The 19416-nt window shown below is 45.7% G+C and overlaps 1 protein-coding gene across 4 annotated transcripts; it reads right to left on the minus strand.

Annotated features, from left to right (window-relative positions):
• Nucleotides 1-3484: 3484 nt before the first annotated feature.
• On the minus strand, nt 3485-7080 carry LOC125510801 (2-hydroxy-6-oxononadienedioate/2-hydroxy-6-oxononatrienedioate hydrolase-like). 4 transcript variants are annotated; one of them, XM_048676065.1, is made up of 6 exons: nt 6306-7080; nt 4782-4874; nt 4573-4640; nt 4356-4494; nt 3734-3842; nt 3485-3656 (listed from the first exon to the last, which is right to left on the minus strand). In XM_048676065.1, the coding sequence occupies exons 1-5, from the start codon at nt 7053-7055 to the stop codon at nt 3762-3764; spliced, it is 1131 nt and encodes a 376-aa protein (XP_048532022.1). In that variant the 5' UTR covers nt 7056-7080; the 3' UTR covers nt 3485-3656; nt 3734-3761. The 4 variants fall into 4 exon arrangements, with proteins under 4 accessions (XP_048532022.1, XP_048532024.1, XP_048532021.1 ...); XM_048676067.1 differs by having other exon boundaries at nt 3734-3839; nt 6306-7078; XM_048676064.1 differs by having other exon boundaries at nt 3485-3842.
• Between the last annotated feature and the right edge of the window lie 12336 nt (nt 7081-19416).

Raw genomic sequence — 19416 nt, forward strand, 5'->3', positions numbered from 1 at the left:
TCCGTAGGACTCAACGGCAGAGCCAGTGGCGGGTGGATCCATCTCGGTGGAGCGGATCTCGGGAGAGGAAAAGGACGTGGTGGAGGCAATGGCTTCTCTGAGTTGTTGCATCCTGGACGGCGGCTGCCGATGGTGAGCGACGGCGTAGGTGTGGGCGTGGGAAATGCTGTCACAACTGGAGTCGGCGTCAAAATCCTATGAGCAGATCAATCAGGTAGGCGTCAGGGTGGAGCCGAGCTCCCTCTCGGCGTACAACGAAGAGAGACCCTTTGTGTCGACCGGGTAGCAATCCTAGGCAGAAGGATGGCAGCACGAGGAGTCCAATCAACTCTACAGCAAGGGTCCTTTCATGTCAGGGCGGCGGCCTTGGGCGGAAGGACCCGTGTCGGGGTGGACTGGTGGAGCCGGGCTCCCATGACGTTCGGTGGATGGTAGTGTGAGGCGTGCGATCGACGCTACACGATGACTATGAGTGGTTGGTCGCATGGCGCGTGATGTGGCGCTGGCAGCGGCGGTGTCCTTGTGCACGACAGATCTAGCTTCCGGCGGTGGCGCGGGTGGTTGTCGGCGGCCAAGTGGCCCCCGATCAATAATGCGGCAGGGGTGCACCGGCGTCTTCCCGGTAGCATCCACCCCTTTTCAAACAATGGACACTGGGCCAACTGCCCTGGGGTTATGGTGGATGATGTAGGCCGGCTCATGACGGTGTGAAGTGGCAGAGGCTAGTTCTGCAATGCGACATGGCTGGTGGCCATGGTGATGGTCTTAGGTGGGCATAAAAACCACTCATCTAGTAGTGCCACTCTGGCCTAGTGTGGACTACTAGCATACGTGGCTGTCAGAAGATCCGTTACCAAAATGGTGTTTTGAACACACTTCATGTCCGGGGTGAAAACCCTTGCTCTGGCCTTTGTTGGTCAGGCTAGGAAGCGACAAACTTGTGTCATTATCTTGTTGAAAAAGTTATATCCGTTACAACGGCTGTAGCAGGGTGTCTATCCTTTTTTAAGGTGTTGCTACGAAAAAAGTCGACATAGTTCTAGGTGTTAGATTCATATCTTGTAATTGTGCTACTATAACGCAGTGATTCTACGCCTAGGTCCAGATGCTCCCATGTGTGAACAGTAAAATCATTTAAAATAGTAGAAAAATTCAAAAGAATCTGAATTTTTTTCTGGTGCAAGATGGTCGAATGCGTGATGTCGTGCCAATTTTGGTAGAGTTTGGAAATTCGAAGAGCTCATGGAAAAAAAATTAGGCTTGTGAGGAAGTTTGGACTAGGTAAACGACATTAGAGGAGCTACCTGTAGGAGGTCCCGGAAGGAGTATAAACACCACATATTTTTAATATTGATTTTTTAAGTGGTTTCTGTTAGAAAGTTGCAAACAATATGCACGGGTGTGCATGAAGAAACAAACCAAGTAGCAATTTATGCTGCTAATTATTTAGGACCTTGAATAACTTACATTTTATTTAGATTGGTTAATCAATTAAAATTTTATCGAAATCCTTGGCTTGCTTAAACACAAGAACCTGACTTAGAATTTAGTAGTAAAATTTGACATACTGATTAACTGTACTAGGAGAGCATGCAACTCTTCTCATTCACGTTTCTAGGAAAGGCAGGATGAAACTTGGTGAATTTGTAGAACTCATGCAATTTTTCTCTATGAAAGCAGCAGGGGAAACCAAAAAATAATTATGTCACTGCAAATGGTATAGGCAAGGGAAGGAAGAAACGCTTCGCTAAGAAATTTCTCCAGATAGTGTTTGTGCTTTTAACTTGTCAAAGAGCTCATTAGGCATTTGCCTTCACAAGGACAAAATAGGGTTTAAAAAGCAAGAAGATAACATTAATTCCTTGACACAAACATATTCGAAACATTATATCTGCTACACAGTTAAAAACAAAGTGCATGGAAGGAGATTGAAGAAGACACCAAGTGGCTTGACACTCAATAGACTCAGGTAAAATCTCAACCTCTCACGCACCCTCATGTGCGGCGAGTGATGAGAGAGATGTACTACACCTACTCAGCTCATACGGCAGCCTACAGGTATAACTTTGACATCTTCCACTGAGCCAGTGCTTTTAATAAGTGTAATTTATATGTCAGCTACCAACTGTATTTTGCTATGTCTGTATCCTTTATATATAACCATCAAAATGCTACTCACTTTATATATGACCGGCCGTGATTGTTCACAGTTCAACTACGTGTTCCTCTAAGATCATAGGTTGTAGCGTACAGTATCTTGTTGGGCGAGAGTGCAGATCGCAACCCGTGATCGATGATTAAATCTACGTCACTGAGATTGAAGATTGACTCTGAGCCAACAACATATAAGGAATCAACGTGTATCGACAGGAGGTGCAATATGTGTGTCGTAACATACACACACGTTATGCACTTGATAATTTATTCGAAATGAGTGGCTTCGGGAGAACATCTACCACGATTAGGTCCTCATTAATAACAAGTGTCCTCTTCTCTCCTATGCTTGCTGTGAGTTCTTCTCTTCCAGCTCTATAGAAGATCTCGAGTAGAGCCTCGGTTCCACCCGTAATTTGTTTTGCTAGATCTAGTTTTCTCCAATTCTTAGCTCTTTTTCCACATGTGTTTTCTCCATTTCCTCTTCATTGGTTCTGTTCATTGTTAGCTACAAATAGAACTCTCATTGTGCATCAAAAAGAATAATCTTTCGTGTTGACAATTTTTTCCCCATATCTATATGTTTTTATTCACATTTGTTGACTCTCCATGAAAGTATTGTACACCATAGTATAGTTCATACAACGAGCATCCTTGAGTGTTAACTACTCGTGAGAAATCCAAATATGGTGGTAGTTTGGATGTGATGGAGAGAAATGAACAAATTTGAGATTCTATTGCTACTGTCCTGTTCTTAATGGAAACGGAGTTAAAAAAACAACAGTCCTAGAAGGGTAAGCCAACATGTTGGTGCCGATTTTGGTAAGGCAACAAGTTGGTCCTAAAAATGCCAAAATTCCGTGGCTGGTGGGATATCGATGGGAGCGAGTCCATCTAACAATTCTTTCCTGCCGATGCAGAGAGAATCGCAACTTGGCAAGCCTTGTCTTGACTGGTTCAGGAGGAATGGTGTAAATGTGTTTGTCTAGGGGCTGCGGTGTACACACTGGAGTCAAACACTACAATCTGTCTGGATCGCCCTCCTACAGAGAAGGCCACCAGAGTCACCATGGCACGAATTCTTGCTGAGTTGGGTCGGCAGAGGACTACAAATATATCAAATCCTCTCCAGAAAGAAAATATAAACCCAGCGTCAGTTTACCCCTTTTATCCGACATAAAACCAGCAACCAAATATATAAACTAGTTGAATTCAGAGAATGATGTCAATAGGTTGGGCCTGATTGGCCTTGCTTCTTTTTTATCTATATATTTAGGTCCTTTTCATTTGCAGGATCCGTAAAATGCAAAATAGAAAACCCACAAGAATAGGACGTCATGGCATTTGGAATCTCACATAAATCAGTAATAGTTGTTTGGTTGCACCACACGAAGAACACATGATTTCTCTATACAAATTGAATGGATGAGGTAGCTGTCATAGATCAAAGAGGCCCTTAAGGTTCAGTGCGACCAGCACTCCAACACAATGCACACTGCAGACTTTAGGATACGTTGGTGGTAAGATTTAACAGTTATCAATGTTAAGACAGACACGGATGAAAGTCGGAATTTCTTACATGGTATACAAGTCAATATATATGTGCATTATATCAGTGGCCGGCTCGAGTCCACCTTCCTCAGGCTCGATCCAGCAAACCTTCTTAACGCAAACTTCCAACATCCCTGCTAACCAATAGAAAAAGGTTCCTCAGAGGTTTCAAAAGGCCAGTAACAGCAGAGAAAACCTTTCTTTAGATGGCTTCGAGAATGTGCATTTGATAACCGGGTGGGTGGTTTCTACCAGATATTGGGTTTTGAAATATTGCTTTTTCAGTTGTCTGGGTCTTGTTTATCAGACAAAAAAGGAGCATTAAAACTATGTGATGACTCATCCACAGTGAATTATTTCCACAGAAGAACACATGGAAATTCATGACTTACCGATTTAAGTAAATATTTCATGTAATTATAAATATGTATGAATTTCATGTGCTTGCGACATGTTCCTTTTAATTTGTATTAATCAAGTAGTAACTCTGGAATATTTTGATCCTAATTATTTGAGTCATGACATTGGAGTGTCCACAGTCAGTATGCCATTACTAGTCAATAGGTGCATTGCATGTGCGCAATCACTAGCGGTATGATGGGCAACAGTTTTTTTATTAAAATTCTGTTTAGTTAAAGCAGGGTTGGTACCTTGCGATCATCCCGGTATTTGACCGAGGGGTCGATGATGTAGTTCTTTATAAGTCTGCAAAGCTCTGCAGGCTTTTCACGGTTTATGGCATGGCCAGCATCCTTGACGATGGTTAATTCCGATGTATCCCCCAAATGTCTGAATTTACACCAATGTTAATTGCATTGAGATAAAAGGCTTGCATATGATAAAAGTTTAAGTTGTAACTAGACAAACCTTTTCAACCGCAAGCCAAGTTCTAATGGGAAAACCCTGTCTTGCTCTCCCCAAATTATCAAGGTTTGCTGCCACATTCACATAGTATGTGAAACATATATTATTAAAATGTTAAGTAAAATAATAAATGAAGAACAAAAAACATGAAAACAGGCATCAAGTTCTGTACTTCCATTGAACAACACAAGATATAAAATGTGAATCAATACCTGGTTAATTTTGGGAAGGTCCGAATGCTTCCTACCACTGATCAAGGCATATAACAACTCAGTCTTTTCTTTCACATTTTCAGTACACATAACCTGCCAACATGGAATGTGCAGCACAGCAGAATTAAATAAGTGTAAAAGCACTCACAAAAAGATGTGTAAACAAGTAAGTAAATATTGTATGCATGTGATTTCCAAAACTCAACCAATACAACCATGCAACAGAATTACAGCAAGAAGTGCAGTAGGAACTACGAAGTGAATCTAAGAAACTTTGTAGATGTTCTTTACATTTAAAATGTCGCACTTGAACGTTTCAACATTAATTATTTAGGCAAGCTACTGAACCTTTTCATGTTCTTATTCTAACATATACCTTGGATCTATGATGTTTTAAGGCTTTGGTTCTGTGAGTTTCATTTCTCATTGTGACACAAGATCGATATAATGATGGGTCTAAGACTGCCACATCAGTTTCATTTAGGATTAATGTCGTTGTCTCTCTTAATTGCTTGGTGTACGTAGGGCTTAATAGTTAGTTTGATAGTATTCTACAAGACAATCAATTGGCAACCTAGATATCGGAGTATCGTCTCAAAATTGTTGTTTATTACTTGCTTATCTAAAGAATTGACACATGGTATTTGACCAAAGATATTTGTATTGTCATCTTTCCTTCAGTTAATTATCTGTATGTGTGATAACTGATAACTGATGAGGTTCCGTTCCAATGAGTGGGCCCTTACCAGTGGCTAGTGGGTAAAATCATAGAGTAACTAAACAAGTTTGTGAAATTCAACTAAGGAGATTAAAAATCATGGAAGGCCGTACTGATATTTTCTATGCACCATTGATCTTAGATCTTAACTGCTACATCCGATCATTTTCACTTGACATCCAAGAATCTTTGTTGTCAAACTTTCAGAACTTCACCACCAGTATATTTACAAAAACGGCGTGAAGTAGCATCTTGAAGACTTAGAAGACATGGAGTATTAGCGAAGAGAAATGTATTATTTATTTTTATGAAGGCAAGGCTGGGCAACTCATGGATTCTTATGTCCCATGCCCCCTTTATGTGGCCTAAAAGTTATATCTCTGGGCTGTGATATTTAGCAGCAGAGACCGCTTCCTGTATCCGTGCTAAAACAATGTGTGTTTCTGTTCTCGTTTTCCATTAGGCTGGGAAAAGTGTGGGGGAGAATCATTTGATGTACTATGAATTAGAAAAACCTAAGCACCATATTCATATCCTAAGGAGCTTACACCAACTAATTGCTGAATTCATCTAACTGTCAAACGTTCCAACAAACTGAGATCACATCGCATTCAACAATTCAACCAATATAGGTACGTCAATGTGACTTATTTTTTCTATGTCATTTGATTTATAGAGCCGCAGGTAGTAATCATGGATTATTTCACAAGTTCTAAGCTTCAGCACCTGAGTTAATCATCGGTGAACAATCTCAATCGCGCAACAATGCAGCTAATTTAGTTGTCAGGTCACTGAGTTTTACCTACCCTGATGTAGTCCCTGATGAAGCAGGACGGCATGAACTTTGGTGGTTTGCAGAAGGTGAGCTCCACCAACCTCCTCAGATCCTCCGGCCGCTGCGGCAGCAGCAGGCTGGCCGCCTCCGAGATGTCGTCCACGGCGAACAGCCCGGACGCCAGGTCGGCCTCCTCCAGGCACACACCCGCAGCGACGAGCACGAGCCGCTCCACCACGGCGGGGAAGGCGTGGGCGAGGTGATAGGCGACGAAGCCGCCGTAGCTGACGCCGACGACGCTGTACCTCTGCGGCACGTCGGGGAGGGCGGCCATGGCGGCTGCGACGGAGGCGGCCTGGTAGGCGGGGGATCTGTCGGCGGTGGGGGAGGCGGAGTTGCCGAAGAAGACGAGGTCCGGCACGAAAGGGGCGAGGCCGGCGGCGATGAGCGGGCGGAGGAAGGGAGCCCACTGCCAGGTGGCGTTGGCGCCGAAGCCGTGGAGGAGGAGGACGGGGTGGAGCGCCGGGTCGGGGCGCGGGAGCCAGAAGTGGACGACGGCGCCGTCGGGGAGCGGCACGACGGCCTGGCGGAAGCCGGCGGAGCGGAAGGCGCGGGCGTAGCAGCGGTCCCGCGCGAGCGTGGGGCTCAGCCGGTGCTTCCACCGCCGCCGTCCGCCGGCCGGCGGTGGTGGCGCGGGCATGCCGGTCGCCGGAGGCCGGGGATCTGCCGTATCGGCTGGTGGACTGAGTCTGCTGGGTCTGTTTGGGGAATCTGACAGCATAACCTCGTGCGGGCAACAACTTCCATTGCACGTTTTTTTGAGGGAATTCATTTCTTTTACACGATTATTACAGCATCTTCTCACAATTTTCCTGCCAATGTGCAAAATTGGAAGAAAAAACGTCGAATCACTTGGATTAAGAGGCAGGGCCGGCCCATAGATATACGGGCCCAGGGGCAAGACAAAAATAAGGGGCCCTTGTTTACTTAAAAGCTCAAAATATTTTCTATTTGTACTAAAATACCATCATTTCTTACAGGACTATTTCTCAACTGTTATTTGTTAAGGGGCCCTTGCCTTACCATCCATACTATCCCAATGTCATGGATCGAAAATATCAACAGTTGGTGGTTGTTGTTTATTGAACCTCGGTGATTCAGAATTTGATGAATGAGTTACTTTTTCATGCACAGTGGAACTATTATTATTCTCGTTCATATCATGATCAGTAGCATCTGTATTCTCAGTTGGTTGTTGCCAATTCCACGGGATTTCTAGGAGAACTACTAGTTGTGAAAAATTTTGCAAGTGACCCTTTTTGGGATTTTACCTCTTCATCTATTTGCTTTTTTCTCTTCCTTTTGTTACTACCAGATAGAACTTTCTAAAGGAGATGTTACTAAAGAAGAACAAGCAGTATAAAATGATTAAACAAGGAACAAAAGCACCTGAATTTAAATTGATGTGGATGTAAGTCGCCAGATCAGCAGATCCGCGGGTTGCAGTAGACAACACGAACGAGAAGATGACACCATGAACTGAATAATCCCCCCTTTTCCAGTTCTCCACCACACTTGGATCCACCGAAGAGCAGAACTGCATAAGAAGACCTATGCAGGGGAGCAGGGCAGGCAGATGTGGAATCTCTCAAAGGACAAAGAAGAGGACGGGCGGGATTAGGGACAGGAAGAGAAGAACACACGTATTGTCTCTCCAATGTCCAGCTGATGGGGAACGAGCAGAACATCAAGAAGGGAAGGAGAGCCGATTGGGGAGCAGATTTGCGTCTTTAGTCTCCATTAATGGCCAGCAGCGACCTTGGAATCGGAGACGGTGACGCACGGGAACAGCGGCACAGTTATGGGAGTCTGGGATTTGGGGAGAGAACGAGGAGTCGAGGAGCACGGGATGACGGGAAGATGTTGAATCTTCTCGTTGTTTTTGTTGGGCTTCGTGTTGGGGAACATAGCAGAAATTCAAAATTTTCCTACGTGTCACCAAGATCTATCCATGGAGAGACCAGCAACGAGGGGAAGGAGAGTGCATCTACATACCCTTGTAGATCGCTAAGCGGAAGCGTTCAAGAGAACGGGGTTGATGGAGTCGTACTCGTCGTGATCCAAATCACCGATGATCCTAGTGCCGAACGGACGGTACCTCCGTGTTCAACACACGTACAACCCGGTGACGTCTCCCATGCCTTGATCCAGCAAGGAGAGAGGGAGAGGTTGAGGAAGACTCTATCCAGCAGCAGCACAATGGCGTGGTGGTGGTGGAGGAGCGTGGTGATCCAGCAGAGCTTCCCCAAGCACCGCGAGATATGAGGAGGGAGAGAGGTAGGGCTGCGCCAGCAAGAGGAAAGGAACTCGTGTGTATTGGGCAGCCCAAACCTCAACTATATATAGGGGGAGGGGAGGGGCTGCGCCCCCACCTAGGGTTCCCTCCCTAGGGGTGGCGGCAGCCCCCTAGATCCCATCTAGGGGCGGCCAAGGGGAGGGGAGAGGGGGAGGCGCACCAGGGTGGGCCTTAGGGCCCATCTTCCCTAGGGTTTGCCCCCTTCCCCTCTTCCTTGCGCCTTGGGCCTTGGTGGGGGGGGCGCACCAGCCCACCTGGGGCTGGTCCCCTCCCACACTTGGCCCATGCAGCCCTCCGGGGCTGGTGGCCCCACTTGGTGGACCCCCGGGACCCTCCCGGTGGTCCCGGTACGTTACCGATAAACCCCGAAACTTTTCCGGTGACCAAAACAGGACTTCCCATATATAAATCTTTACCTCTGGACCATTCCGGAACTCCTCGTGACGTCCGGGATCTCATCCGGGACTCCGAACAACATTCGGTAACCACATACAAACTTCCTTTATAACCCTAGCGTCATCAAACCTTAAGTGTGTAGACCCTACGGGTTCGGGAGATGCAGACATGACCGAGATGACTCTCCGGTCAATAACCAACAGCGGGATCTGGATACCCATGTTGGCTCCCACATGTTCCACGATGATCTCATCGGATGAACCACGATGTCAAGGACTTAATCAATCTCGTATGCAATTCCCTTTGTCCATCGGTACGATACTTGCCCGAGATTCGATCGTCGGTATCCCGATACCTTGTTCAATCTCGTTACCGGCAAGTCTCTTTACTCGTTCCATAACACATCATCCCGTGATCAACTCCTTGATCACATTGTGCACATTATGATGATGTCCTACCGAGTGGGCCCAGAGATACCTCTCCGTTTACACGGAGTGACAAATCCCAGTCTCAATTCGTGCCAACCCAACAGACACTTTCGGAGATACCTGTAGTGTACCTTTATAGCCACCCAGTTACGTTGTGACGTTTGGCACACCCAAAGCACTCCTACGGTATCCGGGAGTTGCACAATCTCATGGTCTAAGGAAATGATACTTGACATTAGAAAAGCTTTAGCATACGAACTACATGATCTTGTGCTAGGCTTAGGATCGGGTCTTGTCCATCACATCATTCTCCTAATGATGTGATCCCGTTATCAACGACATCCAATGTCCATGGTCAGGAAACCGTAACCATCTATTGATCAACGAGCTAGTCAACTAGAGGCTTACTAGGGACATAGTGTTGTCTATGTATCCACACAAGTATCTGAGTTTCCTATCAATACAATTCTAGCATGGATAATAAACGATTATCATGAACAAGGAAATATAATAATAACCAATTTATTATTGCCTCTAGGGCATATTTCGAACAGTCTCCCACTTGCACTAGAGTCAATAATCCAGTTCACATCGATATGTGATTAACACTCAAGGTCACATCCCCATGTGACTAACACCCAAAGAGTTCTGGGTTTGATCATGTTATGCTTGTGAGAGAGGTTTCAGTCAACGGGTCTGCAACATTCAGATCCGTATGTACTTCGCAAATTTCTATGTCATCTTGTAGATGCAACTATTACGCTACATTTGGAGCCATTTCAAATAATTGTTCTACTTGGAGCTATTCTAAATTGTTGCTCCATTATACGTATCCGGTATCTCTACTCAGAGCTATCCGGATAGGTGTTAAGCTTGCATCGACGTAACCCTTTACGACGAACTCTTTTACCACCTCCATAATCGAGAAAATTCCTTAGTCCACTAGTTACTAAGGATAACTTTGACTGCTGTCCTGTGATCCATTCTTGGATCACTCTTGTACCCCTTGACTGACTCATGGAAAGGCACACTTCAGGTGCGGTACACAACATAGCATATTGTAGAGCCTACGTCTAAAACATAGGGGACGACCTTCGTCCTCTCTCTCTATTCTGCCGCGGTCAGGCTTCGAGTCTTACTCAATGTTCACACCTTATAACACAGCTAAGAACTCCTTCTTTGCCGATCCATTTTGAACTCCTTCAAAATCTTGTCACGGTATGTTTCCATGTGAAAGTACTATTAAGCGTTTTGATCTATCCTTATAGATCTTAATGCTCAATGTTCAAATAGCTTAATCCAGGCTTTCCATTGAAAAACACTTTCCAAATAACCCTATATGCTTTCCAGAAATTCTATGTCATTTCTGATCAACAATATGTCAACAACATATACTAATCAGAAATTCTATAGTGCTCCCACTCACTTCTTTAGAAATACAAGTTTCTCATAAACTTTGTATACACCCAAAATCTTTGATCATCTTATCAAAGCATACATTCCAACTCCGAGATGCTTACTCCAGTCCTTAGAAGGATCGCTGGAGCTTTGCATACTTATTAACATCTTTCAGGATTGACAAAACCTTCCGGTTGTATCACATACAACCTTTCCACAAGAAAATCGTCGAGGAAACAATGTTTTGACATCCTATCTGCAAGATTTCATAAATAATGCAGTAATTGCTAATATAATTCCAACAGACTCTTAGCATCGCTACGAGTGAGAAAGTCTCATCGTAGTCAACTCCTTGAACTTGTCGGAAAACATCTTAACGACAAGTCGAGCTTTCTTAATGGTGATACTTACCATCATTGTCCGTCTTCCTTTTAAAATCCATATGTACCTAACAGCCTTACGACCATCAAGTAGTTCTTCCAAAGTCTACACTTTGTTTTCATATATGGATCCTCTCTCGGATTATATGGCCTCGAGCCATTTTGGAATCCAGGCCCACCATCGCTTCTCCATAGCTCGTAGGTTCATTGTTGTCTAGCAACATGACTTCCAAGACAGGATTACGTACCACTCTGAAGTAGTACGCATCCTTGTCATCCCACGAGGTTTGGTAGTGACTTGATCTGAAGTTTCATGATCACTATCATAAGCTTCCACTTCAATTGGTGTAGGTGCCATAGGAACAACTCCCTGTGCCCTGCCACACACTAGTTGAAGAGACGGTTTAATAACCTTATCAAGTCTCCACCATCCTCCCACTCAATTCTTTCGAGAGAAACTTTTCCTCGAGAAAGGACCCAATTCTAGAAACAATCCCTTATTGCTTTCGGATCTGAGACAGGAGGTATACCCAACTGTTTTGGGTGTCCTATGAAGATGCATTTATCCGCTTTAGGTTCGAGCCTATCAGCCTGAAACTTTTTCACATAAGCGTCGCAGCCCCAATCTTTTAAGAAATGACAGCTTAGGTTTCTCTAAACCATAGTTCATACGGTGTCATCTCATCGGAATTACGTGGTGCCCCTTTTAAAGTGAATGTGGTTGTCTCTAATGCCTAACCCATAAACTATTGTGGTAATTCGATAAGAGACATCATGGTATGCATCATATCCAATAGGGTGCAGTTATGATGTTCGGACACACCATCACACTATGGTGTTCCAGGCTGTATTAGTTGTGAAACAATTTCCACAATGTCTTAATTCTGTGCCAAACTCATAATTCAGATATTCATCTCTATGATCATATCATAGACATTTCATCCTCTTGTCACGACGATCTTTCAACTTCACCCTGAAATTACTTGAACCTTTCAATAATTCAGACTCATGATTCATCAAGTAAATATACTCAACATCTACTCAAATCATCTGTGAAGTAAGAACATAACGATATCCACTACACGCCTCAGCACTCATTGGACTGCACACATCAAAATGTATTACTTCCAACAAGTTGCTTTCTAGTTTCATTTTACTGAAAACGAGGCTTTCAGTCATCTTGCCCATGTGGTATGATTTACATGTCTCAAGTGATTCAAAATCAAGTGAGTCCAAATGGTCCATTTGCATGGAGTTTCTTCATGCATATACACCAATAGACATGGTTCGCATGTCTCAAACTTTTCAAAAACGAGTGAGCCCAAAGATCCATCAATATGGAGCTTCTTCATGCATTTTATACCGATATGACTTACGTGGCAGTGCCACAAGCAGGTGGTACTATCATTACTATATTATATCTTTTGGCATGAACATGTGTATCACTATGATCGAGATTCAATAAACCATTCATTTTAGGTGCAAGACCATTGAAGGTATTATTCAAATAAACAGAGTAACCATTATTATCCTTAAATGAATAACCGTATTGCGATAGACATAATCCAATCATGTCTATGCTCAACGCAAACACCAATCTCGATGGTAGAGGGAGCGTGCGATGCTTGATCACATCAAGCTTGGGAAAAACTTCCAACACATATCGCCAGCTCACCTTTAGCTAGTCTCCGTTTACTCCGCAGCCTTTTATTTCGAGTTTACTAACACTTAGCAACCGAGCCGGTATCTAATACCATGGTGCTACTAGGAGTACTAGTAAAGTACACAATGTATATCCAATATACTTCTATCCACCTTGCCAGCCTTCTCAACTACCAAGTATCTAGGGTAATTCTGCTCGAGTGGTTGTTCCCCTTTATTACAGAAGCACTTAGTCTCGGGCTTGGGTTCAACTTTGGGTTTCTTCACTTGAGCAGCAACTGACTTGTCGTTTCATGAAGTATCCCTTTCTTGCCCTTGCCCTTCTTGAAACTAGTGGTTTCACCAACCATCAACAATTGATGCTCCTTCTTGATTTCTACTTTTGTGGTGTCAAACATCGCGAATATCTCAAGGATCATCATATATGTCCCTGATATATTATAGTTCATCACGAAGCTCTAACAGCTTGGTGGTAATGACCTTGGAGAAACATCACTATCTCATCTAGAAGATCAACTCCCACTCGATTCAAATGATTGTTGTACTCAGACAATCTGAGCACAAGCTCAACAATTGAGCTTTTCTCCCTTAGTTTGCAGGCTAAGAAAATCGTCGGAGGTCTTATACCTCTTGACGTGGGCACGAGTCTGAAATCCCAATTTCAGCCCTCGAAACATCTCATATGTTTCGCGACGTTTCAAAACGTCTTCGGTGCCTCAACTCTAAACCGTTTAATTGAACTATCACGTAGTTATCAAAATGTGTATGTCAGATGTTCGCAACATCCACAGACGACGTTCGAGGTTCAGCACACTGAGCGGTGCATTAAGGACATAAGCCTTCTATGAAGCAATGAGGACAATCCTCAGTTTACGGACCTAGTCCGCATAATTGCTACTATCAACTTTCAACTAAATTTTCTCTAGGAACATATCTAAACAGTAGAACTGAAGCGCGAGCTACGACATAATTTGCGAAGACCTTTTGACTATGTTCAGGATAATTAAGTTCATCTTATGAACTCCCACTCAGATAGACATCCCTCTAGTCATCTAAGTGATTACATGATCCGAGTCAACTAGGCCGTGTCCGATCATCACGTGAGACGGACTAGTCATCATCGGTGAACATCTTCATGTTGATCGTATCTACCATACGACTCATGCTCGACCTTTCGGTCTCTTGTGTTCCGAGGCCATGTCTGTACAATCTAGGCTCGTCAAGTCAACCTAAGTGTTTTTGCATGTGTTCCGAGGCCATGTCTGTACATGCTAGGCTCGACAACACCTTTTGTATTCGAACGTAAGAATCTATCACACCCGATCATCACGTGGTGCTTCGAAACGACGAACTTTCGCAACGGTGCACAGTTAGGGGGAACACTTTCTTGAAATTTTAATGAGGGGTCATCTTATTTACTACCGTCGTTCTAAGCAAATAAGATGTATAAACATGATAAACATCACATGGAATCAAATAGTGACATGATATGGCCAATATCAATTGCTCCTTTTGATCTCCATCTTCGGGGCTCCATGATCATCATCGTCACCGGCATGACACCATGATCTCCATCATCGTGTCTTCATGAAGTTGTCTCGCTAACTATTACTTCTACTACTACAGCTAACGGTTAGCAATAAAGTAAAGTAATTACATGACGTTTATGTTGACACGCAGGTCATAAATAAATTAAGACAACTCCTATGGCTCCTGCCGGTTGTCATACTCATCGACATGCAAGTCGTGATTCCTATTACAAGAACATGATCATCTCATACATCACATATATCATTCATCACATCCTTTGGCCATATCACATCACATAGCATACCCTGCAAAAACAAGTTAGACGTCCTCTAATTGTTGTTTGCATGTTTTACGTGGCTGTTATGGGTTTCTAGCAAGAACGTTTCTTACCTACGCAAAAACCACAACGTGAATTGCCAATTTCTATTTACCCTTCATAAGGACCCTGTTCATCGAATCCGATCCGACTAAAGTGGGAGAGACAGACACCCGCCAGCCACCTTATGCAACTAGTGCATGTCAGTCGGTGGAACCGGTCTCACGTAAGCGTACGTGTAAGGTTGGTCCGGGCCGCTTCATCCCACGATGTCGCCGAATCAAGATAAGACTAGTAACGGCAAGATAATTGACAATATCAACGCCCACAACTACTTTGTGTTCTACTCGTGCATAGTAACTACGCATAGACCTAGCTCATGATGCCACTGTTGGGGAACGTAGCAGAAATTCAAAATTTTCCTACGTGTCACCAAGATCTATCCATGGAGAGACCAGCAACGAGGGGAAGGAGAGTGCATCTACATACCCTTGTAGATCGCTAAGCGGAAGCGTTCAAGAGAACGGGGTTGATGGAGTCGTACTCGTCGTGATCCAAATCACCGATGATCCTAGTGCCGAACGGACGGTACCTCCGTGTTCAACACACATACAGCCCGGTGACGTCTCCCATGCCTTGATCCAGCAAGGAGAGAGGGAGAGGTTGAGGAAGACTCCATCCAGCAGTAGCACAATGGCGTGGTGGTGGTGGAGGAGCGTGGTGATCCAGCAGAGCTTCGCCAAGCACCGCGAGATATGAGGAGGGAGAGAGGTAGGGCTGCGCCAGCAAGAGGAAAGGAACTCGTGTGTATTGGGCAGCCCAAACCTCAACTATATATAGGGGGAGGGGAGGGGCTGCGCCCCCCACCTAGGGTTCCCTCCCTAGGGGTGGCGGCAGCCCCCTAGATCCCATCTAGGGGCGGCCAAGGGGAGGGGAGAGGGGGAGGCGCACCAAGGTGGGCCTTAGGGCCCATCTTCCCTAGGGTTTGCCCCCTTCCCCTCTTCCTTGCGCCTTGGGCCTTGGTGGGGGGGCGCACCGGCCCACCTGGGGCTGGTCCCCTCCCACACTTGGCCCATGCAGCCCTCCGGGGCTGGTGGCCCCACTTGGTGGACCCCCGGGACCCTCCCGGTGATCCCGGTACGTTACCGATAAACCCCGAAACTTTTCCGGTGACCAAACCAGGACTTCCCATATATATAAATCTTTACCTCCGGACCATTACGGAACTCCTCGTGACGTCCGGGATCTCATCCGGGACTCCGAACAACATTCGGTAACCACATACAAACTTCCTTTATAACCCTAGCGTCATCGAACCTTAAGTGTGTAGACCCTACGGGTTCGGGAGACATGCAGACATGACCGAGATGACTCCCCGGTCAATAACCAACAGCGGGATCTGGATACCCATGTTGGCTCCCACATGTTCCACGATGATCTCATCGGATGAACCACGATGTCAAGGACTTAATCAATCCCGTATGTAATTCCCTTTGTCCATCGGTACGATACTTGCCCGAGATTCGATCGTCGGTATCCCGATACCTTGTTCAATCTCGTTACCGGCAAGTCTCTTTACTCGTTCCGTAACACATCATCACGTGATCAACTCCTTGATCACATTGTGCACATTATGATGATGTCCTACCGAGTGGGCCCAGAGATACCTCTCCGTTTACACGGAGTGACAAATCCCAGTCTCGATTCGTGCCAACCCAACAGACACTTTCGGAGATACCTGTAGTGTACCTTTATAGCCACCCAGTTACATTGTGACGTTTGGCACACCCAAAGCACTCCTACGGTATCCGGGAGTTGCACAATCTCATGGTCTAAGGAAATGATACTTGACATTAGAAAAGCTTTAGCATACGAACTACATGATCTTGTGCTAGGCTTAGGATTGGGTCTTGTCCATCACATCATTCTCCTAATGATGTGATCCCGTTATCAACGACATCCAATGTCCATGGTCAGGAAACCGTAACCATCTATTGATCAACGAGCTAGTCAACTAGAGGCTTACTAGGGACATGGTGTTGTCTATGTGTCCACACAAGTATCTGAGTTTCCTATCAATACAATTCTAGCATGGATAATAAACGATTATCATGAACAAGGAAATATAATAATAACCAATTTATTATTGCCTCTAGGGCATATTTCCAACACTTCGTACGCACTACAGATGAAATACTAGCTGGGCTGGGGCCCCTGCCTTCTGGGGGCCCAGGGCGGGCGCCCCGTTTGCCCGGCCTATGGGCCGGGCCTGTTAAGAGGGCGCTGCTACGGATTAGCCGGATGATTTCTCCGCCTGAAGAACCGTCCGATCCTTCATCGCGCAGCTGTTTGATTGACAGTGAAGTAACAACATGAGTTGCCTTGAAAGCAGCGCCGCCCGAATTCGCAAGCAGAAGCCGCACCCTCCCTCGTCAGTGGAGTTGGGCGTTCGGCAGCAAACACGGCAGCGTGGTGATCCGCCATTGCAGCGCCAAAACTTACGCGGTGGTGCTCCAACACAGCTCCAGGCATGCTTCATTACTACGCCAACATCGGCGCGGTGGTGCTCCAAAGAAACTCTGGCCATGATTCATTGCTGCGCCAACACTAACGCGGTGGTGCTCCAAGGCAGCTCCATTCATGCTTCATTACTACGCCAACATCGGCGCAGTGGTGCTCCAACGCAACTCCGACCATGCTTCATTGCAGCCTCGACACCGGCGCTGCAGTGCTCCAACGGAGCTCCGGCCATGCTTCATTACTGCACCAACACTGGCACGGTGGTCCTCCAACGCAGCTTCGGCCATGCTTCATTACTGCGCCAACACCGGCACAGTGGTGCTCCAACGCAGCATCGGCCATGCTTCATTACTGCGCCAACACCAGCGCGGCGGTGCTCCAACGCATCGCCGGCGGCCCGTCGCAGCTCCGGCCATGCTTCATTGCAGCCTCGACACCGGCGCGGCGGTGCTCCAACGCATCGCAGGTGGTCCCTCGCACCTCCGGCCATGCTTCATTGCAGCCGCGACACCGGCACGCGATGCTCCAACACAACGTCAGTTGCCCGTCGCAGCTTCGGCCATGCTTCATTGCAGCCGCGCCCCCGGCACACGGTGCTCCAACACAGCGTCAGCGGCCCGTCGTAGCTCCGTCCATGCTTCATTGTAGCCGCGACACCGGCACGCGGTATTCCAACATAACGTCGGCTGCCCGTCACAACTTCGGCCATGCTTTCATTGCAGCCGTGACACCGGCACGCGGTGCTCCAACACAACGCCAGCGGCCCGTCGTAGCTCCGGCCATGCTTCATTGCAGCCGCGACACCAGCACGCGGTGCTTTGAGGCAGCGCTGGCGGCCCATCTCGGCTCTGGCCATGCTTCATTGTAGCCGCGACACCGGCACGCGGTGCTCCGACGCAGTGTCGGCGGCCCATCTCAGCTCCAGCCATGCTTCATTGCAGCCGCGACACCGGCACTCCACCGTAGCGTCGGTGACCCATCGCAGGTCCACCAACAAAAGCCGGTGATGCTTCATTGCAGCATAAGGAGGCAGCGAACCGCGACTGCTGTGGCCGTTGGGCAGAGTGGGCATCATGCGGCTAGTGGCGGCAGACCCTCCCGACTCCTAGCTATCATGGTGGGGCGCTCACCATGGGAGCACCGGCTCTCTCCCTCTAGTCATGAAGAACTAGGAGGAAGGGGAAAAGAGAGAAACGGGTGGAGAAGGAAGATTGCATAGGAGATAAGATTAGGGAGACAGCGGTCCGTGGGCCTCACTAGGGACACATGGCTTGAAGAGGAGGCGGTTTGTGGGGCGGAGAAATCAACTGGATGAAATAGGACATTTTCCTTGGATTAATCATGAAGCAAAAGCAAAAAAGAAATCTTATCAATGGAATGATAAGCACTCTGCGTATTCAGAAAAAAAAAGCAAAACAGAACTATGTGTATATAATATAATATAAGGGCCCGTTCAAGAAGCGGTGGCTGCTCCCTAGCGCTTTGGAGCGGCCGACAAAAGAAAATATTCCAAATAATAAGTGTCACACATGTGGCATGAAGCTATCATGCCCTAATGTTTTTTTACAACTAAAGTTGTCATCCGAAAAGAAAAAACAAACCTAAAAAAGAACTAAAACTTGTCATCCAAAAAGAAAGTTGACATGCTTCACAATTGAGTTGTCATTCTCGCATCATTAAACTTACCATAAAAAGGTTCGGAGTTGTCATGTGTTCGTGCCATACGTGCGGCACTTATCAGGTTCCAAAAATATTTGGTCCCCTAATTTATATATGGAAATACACTAATCCATATAAGGAAATTCTAATCCACATTAGAAAGGCAGTACTCCTATTTACTTATGGTCACCAGCATAGTTAACTACTCCAAATTATCTCTATATCTCTATTCTCTATATCTATACTACTTAAAAAGAATGTAAAATTTTTATTTCACCTTTCTTTCCATCACCCATTCGTCCAACCTTCCATGTATATGATAATCAATTATCTTAATTTACTTATCTTCTGAATCAATTTCACTTTCATTTACTTATCAAACTTCTAATCAAAATGTAAGGTAATTCACGGTCGCATTATTATCGACAGGTAAAATCATAAACTAATGTACTAGAATATTTATATCCCATTGCAACGCATGGGCATTGTTCTAGTGT

This window comes from Triticum urartu, chromosome 5 (genome assembly GCF_003073215.2).
Source record: "Triticum urartu cultivar G1812 chromosome 5, Tu2.1, whole genome shotgun sequence".
In the NCBI taxonomy this organism is placed as follows: Eukaryota; Viridiplantae; Streptophyta; class Magnoliopsida; order Poales; family Poaceae; genus Triticum; species Triticum urartu.

Bases quoted from the DNA above. Each gene is read 5' to 3' on its own strand.
- LOC125510801 (XM_048676065.1), bottom strand. From the start codon at position 7,055: ATGCTGTCAGATTCCCCAAACAGACCCAGCAGACTCAGTCCACCAGCC. The intron at 4,875-6,305 runs GTAGGTAAAACT...CCATGTTGGCAG, and splicing joins TCATCAGGGACTACATCAGG to GTTATGTGTACTGAAAATGT. The intron at 4,495-4,572 runs GTTTGTCTAGTT...GTGTAAATTCAG, and splicing joins CTTGGCTTGCGGTTGAAAAG to ACATTTGGGGGATACATCGG.